At 34.8% G+C, this 13,383-nt stretch overlaps 2 protein-coding genes across 5 annotated transcripts in view; one reads left to right on the plus strand and one right to left on the minus strand.

Moving 5' to 3' along the window:
• The window catches only part of NOL4 (nucleolar protein 4), a 413,857-nt gene that overhangs the window by 228,420 nt on the left and 172,054 nt on the right, over nucleotides 1-13,383 (plus strand). The window lies entirely within an intron of this gene.
• Nucleotides 7,461-7,922, minus strand: LOC118004505 (glia maturation factor beta-like). The gene has a single exon (XM_034995880.1). It carries the CDS (start codon nucleotides 7,920-7,922, stop codon nucleotides 7,494-7,496), a length of 429 nt encoding a protein of 142 aa, XP_034851771.1. The 3' UTR covers nucleotides 7,461-7,493.

Raw genomic sequence — 13,383 nt, forward strand, 5'->3', positions numbered from 1 at the left:
GAGGGTTCTGATTTCTCCACATCCTCACAAACACATATTATCTGACTTTTTGATTCTAGCCATTTAGTAGGTGGGAGATGTTATCTCTTACGTTTTTGATGTTCATTTCCCTGATAATTGTTGGTGCCAAGCATCTTTTCTTTGGTTATTTGTATATCTGTTTTGGAGAAATGTCTATTCAGAAACTTTGTCCTTTTTAAAAAATTGGGCTATTTGTCTTCTTATTAAAAAGTTGTGTACGTTTTTTGTATGTTCTGAATACAAGTCTCATCATATATATGATTGGCAAATATTTTCCTCCACTCTGTGGGTGGTCTTTTCATTTTCTTGATAGCATCCTTTGAATCACAGATAATTTTGATGAAATCTAATTTATCTATTTTTCTCACATTGCTCATGTTTTTCATGTCATATCTCTGACTCCATTGCCAAATACAAGGGCATGAAAGATTTATCACTATGTTTTATTCTGAGTTTTATACTTTTAGCTCTTTTCTCCAGATGTCTTAGCACCATTTGTTGAAAAGACTGTTCTTTTCTCATTGAATGGTTTGGGCACCTTTGTTGAAAGTGCATTCACAATAACCACATGGGTTTATTTCTGGATTCTGAATTCTATATCTATCTATCCTACGCCATACTGCACTGTCTTGATTACCATAGCTTTGTGGCAAGTTTTGAAACTGGGAAGAATGAGTCGCCCTATTTTGTTCTTCTTTTTCAGAATTGATTTGGGTATTCTGAGTTCCATGCAGTTTTATATAAATTTTAGAATCAGCATATTAATTTAAAAAAAAAAAAAAGCTTGGATTCTGGTAATGATTTCCTTGAATCTGGAGATCAATATGGGGAGTATTGCCATCTTAACAATTTTAAGTCTTCTAATTTATGAACAGGTGGGGTTTTTTTTTTTTTTGTATTTCCATCTTCAATTTCTTTCAAAAATAGTTTGTAGATTTCAGAATATAAGTTTGTACTTTTTTGTTAAGTGTATTCCTAAGTGTTGTATTCTTTTAGATGCTTTTGTAAAAGGATTTTTTTAAAATTCATATTTGGTTTGTTCATTGCTACTCTATAGAATACTATTAATTTTTGTATATGGATCTTGTATCCTGCAACCTTGCTGAATTCACTCTTTAGTTCTAACAGAGTTTCACGGGATTCCTTAGAAATTTCTACGTATGAAAGCATTTCAGTTGCAAATAGCGATAGTTTTACCTCTTCCTTTCTAATTCTAGGTGCCATAATTTCTTTTTCTTATAAAATTGCTGTAGCTAGAACCACCTGTACACTTTTGAATAGAATTGACAAGAGTGTAGGTCCTTGTTTTGGTCCTTATCACTGATGAAGGCATCCAGTCTTTTACCATTAATTTAGGTGTTAACTGTGGGTTTTTGTAGATGTCTCTTCTGAGGTTGGTGAAGTTCCCTTCCCTACTTTGTTGAATTTTTCTCATGAAAGAGTGTGGGCTTTGTCAAATATTTTTATGGGTGTCTATTGAGTTGATTATCTGGTTTTTGTTTCTTATTTTATTGATATGATTAATTACTTTTCAGATGTTAAGCCAACTTTGTATTTCTGAGATCAATTCCAGTAGATCGTGGTATATAATTTTACTTAAATGTTCCTGGATTTGGTTTGCAAGTATTTTATTGAGGATGTTTGTATTCATATTCATAAGGTATCAGCTGTAATTTTCATTTCTTGTGATATCTTTGCCTGGCATTCAGACCAGGGTGATACTGGCCTCATAGAAAGAGTTGGGCAGTGAAGCCATATGAGCATGGGCTTTCCTTTATGGTAGTTTTGATTGCTAATTCAATATCTTTATCTTTTATAGGTCTTTTCAGATTGCTTATCCTTGAGTCAATTTAAGTAGTTTGTATATTTCTAGGAATTTGTCCATTTCACCTAAGTAATTTGTAGGCATATGATTATTTAGAGTATTCATTTTAATCTTTTATTTATGTAAGGTCAGTAGTGGTGACCCCTGCTGCATTTATGTTGATCATTTGAGTCTTCTCTCCTTTTTTATCAATCTAGGTAATGAGTTGTCAATTATGTTCTTTTTCAAAGAACCTTTTGGTTTCATTCATTTTGTCTACTGTTTGACTATTCTCTATTTCATCAGTCTCCACTCTAATTATTGTTATTTACTTCCTTTCCCTTGCATTAGGTTTTGTCTTTTTTTCCCAGTGTCTTAAGGTGGAAGATTAGGTTATTGATTAGAGATCTTTATTCTTTTTTAAAATGTGTTTACAGCTATAAATTTCTCTCTAAACACTGCTGTTTTAGCTGCATACCATAAGTTTGGGTATGTTGTGTCTTCATTTTAATTCACCTGAAAATATTTTCTAATTTCCCTTTGATTACTTCTTTTACCAGTTGGTTATTTAGAAGCATATTGTTTAATCTCAATATATTTGTGAGTTTACCAAATTTCTTTCTTTTGTTGATTTCTGATTTCATTCCATTAAGGTCAGAGAGAACACATTTTTACTATGTCAGTCTTTTTGCATTTATGGATATTTGTTTTATGGACTAGCATATGGTCTGTTTTGGAGAATGAGCCATGTGCACTTGAGAAGAATATATATATTGCTGTTGTTTGGTGAAGTGTATTCTATTGATGTCTATTAGATCTAGTTGGTTTATAGGGTTGTTCAAGTCTTCTATTTCCTTGTTGATCTTCTGCTTAGTTGTTCTACCTATTTTACTGGAAGTGAGGTATTGAAATCTCCAACTATTATCCACCTATTATTGTTGAATTGTCTTTATCTCCCTTCATTGTTGTCACTTCTTCCTTCATGTATGTTGGTGCTCTGTTATTAGGCTCACATATTTTATGATTGTTATATCTTCCTGATAGATTGACCCTTTTATCATTATAAAATGTCTCTCATTTACAGTGGTAGCATTTTTGTTTTAAAGTCTATTTTGTCTGTTGTTAGTATACTCACTCCAGCTTTTTTGTGGTTGTTGTTTGCATGATATATTATTTTCCATTCTTGCAATCTTGTTCTGTCTTTGATTTTAAAATGTGTCTCTTTTAACAAAAATTAAAAATTAAATGTTTCTCTTTTAAATAGCATATAGTTGTATATTGCTTTGTTTTTTGTTTTTATCCAGTCTGATAATCTCTTTTTTTTTCATGTTAACATTTTATTTAAACTAGTACAAGCACCATGCTTAACAGAAGACTGTCCAAAATAAACATGCAATATGAACTAGCAGAGACTGAAATCACAGTTTAAGAAGTTGTGCCAGTTGTTGAGTTTGTTAAATGATGACAGGGAGCTGTTAAAATTCACAAGACAAAACCATTAATGTTTCAAGCCTCCTGAATGAGATTATATTGGACCATCTAGATCATGGGAACTGCCCTGGCAAGTTAGTGATCTCAAACAATATTCAAGTAATATATGTGCATGAACTATATTCCAAAAAGCAAGAAAACACAGTTTCTATCATAACCCTAACATAGTTGTTCTGAATATTACAGGAACATGGTCACTGATGTGAAATGTCAAATGGCATAACAAGAAACAAATTTCTCAAGAATATTCAAGTTGGGCCGTTAGTGTTAAGTGTCCTAAAAAGATTTTTATTCTTCTAGAAATACAAAATAAGATTTGCCCAGAAATGTTTGAGACACTTCTTCACATAAGTTGTAAAGGCTCAAATTCTATAGATTCCAGTATTATCAGTCTATTGAACAAATAGGGAAAGCAACCATACTAAGAATATTTGAATTGATAGAATACAAGTTACTCTCTACTTCCACAAAATATCAGCATTTAAACTCTCATGAGGATATCTATTCATCACTAGTCCACGTTATGGATTAATGACATTGCTCAGGTTTTAAAGTAGTCCAAACATTTTTTTAAGTATACCTTCCTTACTATCTATATAGGTGGGGAATAAAGACAGCCAAATTTAATTTGGCAACAAATTCCTCTAACTGGAAATTTTTAGTTAAAGTGTCATACCAGGATATAGTTTATGGCTACATTTGAATCCTGAAAATAGGAAATAAAAGGGGAAAGAAAAGTGCAGACAAACATTTTGCTACAAAGGTTATTTAGTAACAGTAATAAAAAAAATTAGCAACACCCTCTTAAACAGGAGTATGTGTAACTGCACTAGCCGTTTGGTAAACTTCTTAGAAATGGACAATTTGAACATTTATTTTAGAAGTCAATTAAACAAAAATGGTCTAACAACCTTTCTCTTAACATGGTTGCTTCAATATCAGAACAAAGCAAAGACTATTCAAAATTCTGACATTTTGGAATTTCAGCATAGTAACCTGAGAACAGTTTTCTTCATATGTCATTTATGTTGCCACAGAAACCGTACTAAAAGCATGCTGGAATTACTAGTTGGCTCTATTGTGACAACATTAGATTCTATGCAGGACTCATGCAAGGTCAACAATTTCAAAACTAATGCTGACTTGGAAGACCATGAAGGAGGTTCCTAAGAAAAAAGCTGATGCCAAAAGGGAAAGATTAAAATATGAATGGGAATGGCTGCACCAGAAAGCTATGGAATGTAAAAACTGGAATTATCCAATCTGGAGTTACTATTTGACAGAAGGCAGAAAAAGAGAGCAAATTGAACATATACTTGAAAAGAACAATGCAAAATTTGATTACATGGGAGGGAAATTTATATAAAAGTCTGATAATACTCTAGAGCATAGGATTTTTAAGTCTCCCTGTAAGACAGAGGGAGTCAAAACATGTTCTACTGATTCCCCAATCATAATCTATTGTCTTGCAAAATACATGCTATTGATAAGGAGTCAAACAAGCTCAAAAAAGCATGATTTCTCACAACTTTTTGTCCCTGTTAGAGAACAGGGGAACTATATTCTGTTTATGGAAGTCAGTATCATCTGACAATATGGAGGACTTTCAAATTTAAAAACAAAACAAAACAGCTAAAACATGCAAGATAAAATAAGGAACCTCATAAAAAGATACATTCTTGCAGCACTAGTTTCCCCTATTGCTGCCAACATGGTGAAATGAAATCTCATTTCCTTCATTTGAAAACATTAAAAACACTCTCCATTCACTTGGGTTGTATCTGCATTTCTACAGAATTGTAAGCATTATTCTCCAATACCAAAATAGCTATTTAAAGAATTCGTAAACTTCCTGGATTTGAAGTTCTCTCTCTCTGGAAATTGGAAAAAAGAGTCCTTCCCATTCATTAACCAAAACAAATGCCCACTCTATCACTTCCTGATCTCCTACTAACTTCCTATTGCTTCCTGTTTTTTAGATTAGTGAAGCCAGACAGTGTTGGCCACAGAAGATTCAATATTGTGAAAATTCCCACTATCTTTACCTCTTTATTAGTGTCGGCACAGAAACCTCAAAAAAATGCAAAGAATATATAAATGAAAAATACGCCAACATAAAATAATGCCTTTCTAGTTTTGAAATGACTAAGATATTCTTTTTTTATTATGTTATGTTAATCACCATACATTACATCATTAGTTTTTGATGCAGTGTTCCATGATTCATTGTTTGCATATAACACCCAGTGCTCCATTCAATACATGCCCTCGTTAATACCCATCACCAGGCTAACCCATCCCCCCCACCCCTCTCCACTCTAGAACCCTCAGTTTGTTTCTCAGAGTCCATAGTCTCTCATGGTTCGTCTCCCCCTCCGAATTCCCCCCCTTCATTTTTCCCTTCCTACTATCTTCTTCTTCTTCTTTTTTTAACATATAATGTATTATTTGTTTCAGAGATACAGGTCTGTGATTCAACAGTCTTACACAATTCACAGTGCTCACCATAGCACATACCCTCCCCAATGTCCATCACCCAGCCACCCCATCCCTCCCACCCTCCACCACTCCAGGAACCCTCAGTTTGCTTCCTGAGATTAAGAATTCCTCATATCAGTGAGATCACATGAGACGTGTCTTTCTCTGATTGACTTATTTCGCTCAGCATAAAACCCTCCAGTTCCATCCACGTTGTTGCAAATGGCAAGATTTCATTCCTTTTGATGGTTGCATAATATTCCATTGTATATATATACCACATCTTCTTTATCCATTCATCTGTCGATGGACGTCTTGGCTCTTTCCATAGTTTGGCTATTGTGGACATTGCTGCTATAAACATCGGGGTGCGCATACCCCTTTGGATCACTACATTTGTATCTTTGACTAAGATATTCTTAATATAAGAATTTGCTCACCAAATTTGGTTAGTCTTTACAGTCTCAAGACCTTTTGTCAAATTAATGGTAAACAGTTACTAATATGTTGTTCTTAAAGTACACTATATACTAGAATCCTTGCTTTATGATGGATGTCCAGTTTGGAATATCTTCTGACATTTAGGATATACGATGCAATTTCTATTAGTGTGTTAATGTTATTAACTCTGGCCAAGGTTTTAAGGTAAGTAATTTTTCTTATGGCACAAAGGTAATCATAAATACACCCCAAATTATAGTTCTCAACTGCCATATATTCACCAACGCAAGCAGATAGTTGGAATTTTTGAAGTTGATTTTATTACAAGTTTCAGATACACACATTAGAAAATTGTTTTACTTGGACCCTTTACAAATGTATTAATTTCACCAAATCTGGAATACTGGCAGTGTAAAAGTCTTAAACTAACTTTAAAGCTAACAAATCAAAGGCACAGTATTAACACATTTAAAATAACTTGTGTTCACAGGAAAACATCAAGAGGTGCTTTATAAATAAAGTGTTATTAACCTAGATCCAAAACTATCTAGCTATGACACAACCAGGAATGAAGCCTTTGATTAGTTCCAGCCTATCAATTTCCAAGACTAAGATGCTATTTCCTGTAAGAAGAAAACATAATAGTCATAACTACTATAAAATCTAACTCCCAGACCTTAAGAATGAATGACTGATGAACAAAGTTTCTGGTCTTCATTAAAAAGATATAGGAAACCAAAGAACGTACGGAATTGATGACAAGTGTACTTGTAATGCAACTTACACTACAGTAGATTATTTTTCATGGCTCTAAATTGGGTCATTCAAGTCTTTTACCCCAAATAAATTTTAAAGATTTGACAAGTGATAATATACTATTTTCATATATAAACTGCTAATATCCAGTATTTGTCAGAAGGAGGCAACTGTTCTCTATCACAATCTAATACCCACTTTCCAATGGTGTCTGTAAATAGTAACAAATTCTGAACTGTAAGTTATAGAAATCAGTCACAAGAGTGCAAAAGTCCCTGGAGAAAAGTAGTCCACCTAACAATTACAAATATAAGGAAACACTTCACAAAGTTTCATTACTATGAAGATGATTTCCCCTTTGTTCAAACTTTGAACAAATGAAGAATTTTTCTTTACTGCAGGAAACCAACTGTAAATAACAGTGCATTTTTAGGCATAAGATTTATGTCTGGTTCCAGTATGGTCAGGTTAATACATAAATACTTTAGAAACACAGTTCACATTAGTGGAAAAATCCAAGTTTCTCACGTAACCACTCTTCAGTTAGGTCTTCGGTATTTCTTATTTCAAATACCTTGGTTAGTTCAGCTGTTTGGACTAGCTTATTCTTACTCCCAGCATACATCATCTGTTGTTCAGGCTTACACCCAACAGGACTGGAGAAAATAAAGCACAGAGGATATGAAACTCTTCTATCCTCATGTTGGTATTTATAACTATACACAATGAAGTGAGGTTGTCGTTCAGGCAGTTCATCTTTAAGTTCATCCAGTGAAATGCCCTCAAGCTCTTCATCCAGTACCACCAGGCGTTTATCCTTATCAATTTTCATTATAATGGCAGCATTGTTCGTTTCTTTGTGAAAACAAAACTTTATCATCTTTTCCACTAAATCTTCAGCGACATCACAAACCACCAAAGACTCACCCATTTTCTTTCCGGCCATCAGCAGCTCCTCGCCTTCCCTCGGGCCCCTTTAAGCAATCTCTGTCTTTTAATTGGATTATTTAATACATTCACATTTAATGTTGTATTGATACTGTTGGATCTATATCTGCCATTTTGCCTTTTGTTTTCTACATGTCTCATGTCTTTTTTGTTCTATTTCTCCTTTACTCTTTTCTTTTGCTTTGAATAAATATTTTTAATGTAGCATTTTAACTTCTTTAATGATTTTTTTGTTCTTTTTTGAATTATTTCCTTAGTGGTTGTTCCAGGTCCTATCATTATCTTAATTTCCAGTGAGAAACAGAAATACTTCTATATAGCTCTTTTCCTTTTTTTTTTTTTTTTTGGTACTATTATTGTTACATTATATCCATAAATATTACAGTACATTGTTATAATTATTACCTTACATAATCTTATCACTTTTAAAGAATATGAGCAAGGAAAGGAGAACCTAGTATATATAGTTTTTTCTATATTTACCTTATTTATCATTTCTGGCTCTCTTCCTTTGTTCCTCTGGGCTCAAGTCTGGTGTCAAGTCTGGTGTCATTTTCCTTAACCTAATAGAGCTTTGCTCCCATCCATCTCCTTTGTGCTATTACAGGTATTCCCTCTTTTTTGAAAGTTTGCCTTACACCATTCCTTTTTATGAAAGACCTATATTAGTACCTCTTTCTCTAACTGAAAGAAATCTAAAGAGAATTTTCTCTTTTGTGTAAAAAGGTAAAAAGTGGAAAGAGCCTTCAGTATTTGTTTATAGCAAGCTGTGATAGAGATACACACCCTGAGTAGCAAGAGTGCACTACCAAGCTCCTTTCCTGGGGACTACACTCAGGATCTCAGCATCACGCCATCATAGCTTTGAACTATGTCTGGGAACATGTGTGCTTTATCTTGATTTTTTATTCATTTTGAAATAAATTATTTTTAATTCCTATGAGCTCTCATCATATCTTTTAGGTTAAGTGTGTATATGACCAAGATGCAGTACAGATAGGATAGGAGAGCTAGGTCAAACTGAACTTTACAGAATGTCAACATTTCTCCTCATTACCTCTGTGGATCACATTTTGTAGAGAAAGAGCATTGCTTTTATCAGGACTATTTTGTAGGGCTAATCATTTATGAAAAAAAGAAAACAAGAAAACTAAACAAATATGAGGTTAAGTGGAATTATTAAACTGTGAAATGAATTTTTAGGGCAATATTCTCAATTTATCATACATCATCTCAAATTTTGAACTTCAAAAGAAAAATAGACATGGGGTTAAAACATTAAAAAGATATTTTATTTAATTATAAATAAGAACTTAAAATTATGCAAATGCTAAGTACAATTTCAAGTTACGTAGTTCCAAATGAAGAGAAAATAGATTTTCATAGTGAAGAAACTATTCTCGTGTCGACTTTAGAGGTTTTTCATTAACATTCTCCTATTAACATTTATAGAAGATTTATGCATGCACTGATGGGAGAATTAACCTCTGAATCTGTAATGTCAAGTATTTTCCATAAAAAGCTTAGCGATATCTGCTTGAAGAATTTGGCTGTTTGCAATTAGAGATGATACTACTAATTCTACAAAAATGATTTTATTAATTTTACTTGCAGATATATTAAGTGGCAAAAACCTAGGATTTAATTTAGTCCCAATTTATGTCTCCATAGATACCTGTCCATTTATGGTATAGAATTCAGTTTAGCTGGATCAGCACCGTCCAGTAGAAATTTTTGTGATGACAACAATGATCTGCACAGTCCTGGTAACCACTGGCCACATGTGGCTATTGAGCATAGGAAATATGGCTAGTATGACTAAAGAACTGGATTTTTAATTTTAGTTAATTTAAAATTAAGTAGACTCATGTGGCTAGAAGCTATTGTATTGAACATCACAGAGCTAAAATCATTAGTTAATGGTAATTCTGCTGTTTTGATTCACTTATCCTGTCCCTATTTACCTTGCTCCCTCCCCGACACACAGGCTAACATTGACTGCCACCCACAATTGTAAAAAAAAACAACAACAAAAAACTATGCTATTATTTCAATTTAAAAATAATAAGATGTATTCTAGAGAAGCCAAGTACACAAGATCATTTAATGGTTGGAAAACAGTGGTTATTAAAGAATAGAGATAAGTGCACTAGATTATTTGTTATTTTCACCATTATCTTTTTTCTTCATTATCTTTTAAAGCAAACAAATTTGAAATGAAAATATGCATTAACTTATAAATAAAGTTTTCCTCAGGGGTTTTAACATGAAAGTTCCAAGAAAGTGGAGCAATATAAAATAGTAGGATCACACAGTATATCTAAATAAACAGGTGAAAACGTTTTGTTCATATGAAAATTGCCAGAATTAGTTGTTAAATAATCATTCTCTTTCACACTGTAGTAGGTCATGGAGACTCAAAGATGAAACTGATTTTCCTCAAAAGGCACTTCATGTAGACGGGAGGCAGACAAGTAGAGATTATTAAGAGAAGATGGATTAGGGCACCTGGGTGGCTCAGTTGGTTAAGCGACTGCCTTCGGCTCAGGTCATGATCCTGGAGTCCCTGGATCGAGTCCCGCATCGGGCTCCCTGCTCAGCGGGGGGTCTGCTTCTCCCTCTGACCCTCTTCCCTCTCATGCTCTCTGTCTTTCATTCTCTCTCTCAAATAAATAAATAAAATCTTTTAAAAAAAAGAGAGAAGATGGATTAATGTTTGTGATGTGAAATACACACAAAAAGATGCCTAACCCATTTGAAAAGGGCAGGTGGGGATCAGTTAAGACTTCCTTGTGGAGAATCTTGAAAGATGAATAGGAGTTCACCAGTTGACAAAGCTGAGGGAGTAATGTGTATGAAGAAGAGAAAATTAAGAGGACATGATAGGAACAGGATGATACAACCATGCCAGTACCGTTGGACCACAGGCTTCTTAGACCAAGGTGGGGGAAGGTGAGTACAGAGGCAAAAAAAGAGGCTTGACAGGAGGGAGGGTTCATCATTGTAGGGCTATTGGACTTTAACCTGAAGGTAGCGAGTAACTGAAGGATTCAAAACAGGGGTATCTCTTTTATATTGTGACATGTAGTCATAGCCTTGCAGATGTATGGAAACTGGAGTGAAGTTGAGCAGAACTAGGGGGAGCAGTGAGATCAGTGAAAAGATTGAGAAGTCAATGAGAAACCCTGAACAAGGATAAGAGGAAGATGGATGCAGGGGAAATAAGTTCTCTTGTAGATAGGGAGGCAGGATGTTGAGGGATTTTAACTGTGAAGGATGGGGGGAATGAAAGTAGGTAATAGGCATGAGAACATAAAGAGGCGGGGAAGTTTTGACTCTAATGATAATAGGAATTGGAACAGATATGGAGCCCTCGGTGGGGTTGGCAACCACAACATTGAGAGGACACCATCTCTCATAGTTGTGTAGCTTTCCTAGATTGTGAGGCAGGCTCAATTAGTGATACAAGGTGTGTGTTTTCTCTTTTGAATTCAGCTAAAGATCAAGGGATAAGTTAGTTGTGGGCATTGGTAAAGGGGTATTTAGAGTTATGATAATCTTTTTAGGTTGAATGAAAGGTAATGAAAATGGGTGGGGATTGGTAAATTGGGAGAAATTTTGGTTAAAGAATTGGAAAACTTGGGACGCCTGGGTGGCTCAGTCATTAAGCGTCTGCCTTCGGCTCAGGTCACGATCCCAGCATCCTGGGATCGAGTCCCGCATTGGGCTCCCTGCTAGGCGGGGAGCCTGCTGCTCCCTTTGCCGCTGCCTCTCTCTATCTCTCTCTCTGACTCTCATGAATAAAAAAAAAAAAAAAAAAGAATTGGAAAACTTAAGACAGCTAAAAGACAGTGGGTGGGAGATAGTGACAAAGTTGTGAAGATAATAATTTATAAGTAGAGAATTGAAAATTGAGGTTTTGTATTTCAAAAGAAGAATCATTTCTTGCGATAACGAGGTCTAGGATATGATCTTATTTGTATGTGCCTGAAATGACCTGTCATTTAAAATGAAATGAATGTCATTTGAATTGAGGAGTACACAGTGTTATGAGGCTGGGATGATGAATACATCATCTTTAAGGACATTGAAGTAATTCAGGAAAATGGTGTCATTTGGGGTAGAAAGGGAGACTGTGGGCCAGGTGATAAATAAGTCTTGAAATACAGGAAACTAAACTGCAGGTAAAATAATAAATAAGGAGAGATCAGGGGCTATAAAACTGGACAAGACAGACTTCAAAGAAGGTTGTTTTCACGTAATAGTGGAAAACTAAATGTTAGGAAGGGGCAATGTGGATCTAGTCTCCCTAGGTGATGGTCAGTCATATGCAGCCACCAGAGAAGACACACAAGAGGCTCAAAAGAGCAAAGTGTGTTATACTCACAAGTCCTAGGAACTGGAAACATGGCTCACCAGGCAGGGCCACATGAGAAAGCACCAGTGTTGGTCAGGAGGAAGAAGGGGCAACAGCAAGGGGCCTACTCCATGGGCTTAATTGGAGTTTCTGTAAGAAAAGCAAGGCAGGGCAGAGTAGACAATTTAGGTTGGTTAATTTGAATAATTTCAGCAGACTCTAAGCTATCCTAGTAGTCCTTAGTTGCCTGGTACCTGGCTCTGAGATGACTAAGGCAGAATAATATCGCCTCCTGGAGTATATGAGCCACACAGAAGGGATTTGGCTCTGGGTTATCTAGTTTTCTGATCAAAGGCATGATTCAGGCTAAGCTCTGTGCTGTCACTAAGAATTGATTAGCCTGGGGAGGATCAGTTTCTTCCCTACTCAGACAATAAGGCAATGGTCTCAGCAAGGGCTATATTTAACATATGGCAAAGAAAGGAAGGAAGCATGTTCTCTTCTGCAAAGGTTAAAGTGACAGAGTGTGCTTGCCATGAAATGGGCGGTTTTAGAGATGGGGGAGCGTAAGCTATGTGAAAGGTGTATAACATGGTAGGATGCTCAAGAGAATGGATGAAATATTTATATTTTGTGCAGTGACCAAGAATGATTAGAAGTCAAGTATGAAAAATTAGTTGGCTTCTATTTTCCAAAAGGAATTATTTTATAAAGTTGTTTTGATATTAGTAAACTGATAGCTTCAACGTCCCATTACTATTATAATACCTTATTTGATTTTTTTCATGATTCTTACCAGTGTCTGAAATTACCCCTGGTTAATTGTCTCCTGATTATATTCCTCCCCTAGTAGAAGATTCCTTCCTTAGAAGAGTAGGATCTTGTGTTTTATCTTGTTACTACATCTCTAGTCCTCAGAACAATGCTTGGTATATAATAAGTGCTCAATAAATATTTGTTAAACAAAATAATTAACTCAGTTACATTCTGCTATGTTATTATAAGTGGGAGAAAAAAAGACTAAAAAGATTATACCTAACTTTTTAGACACTGTATATGACATATCATACATCATAATTATGCCACA

This window comes from Mirounga leonina, unplaced genomic scaffold (assembly GCF_011800145.1).
Source record: "Mirounga leonina isolate KUSES-001 unplaced genomic scaffold, KU_Mleo_1.0 Mir_93, whole genome shotgun sequence".
NCBI classification, from domain to species: domain Eukaryota; kingdom Metazoa; phylum Chordata; class Mammalia; order Carnivora; family Phocidae; genus Mirounga; species Mirounga leonina.

Bases quoted from the DNA above. Each gene is read 5' to 3' on its own strand.
- LOC118004505 (XM_034995880.1), bottom strand. From the start codon at position 7,922: ATGGGTGAGTCTTTGGTGGTTTGTGATGTCGCTGAAGATTTAGTGGAA.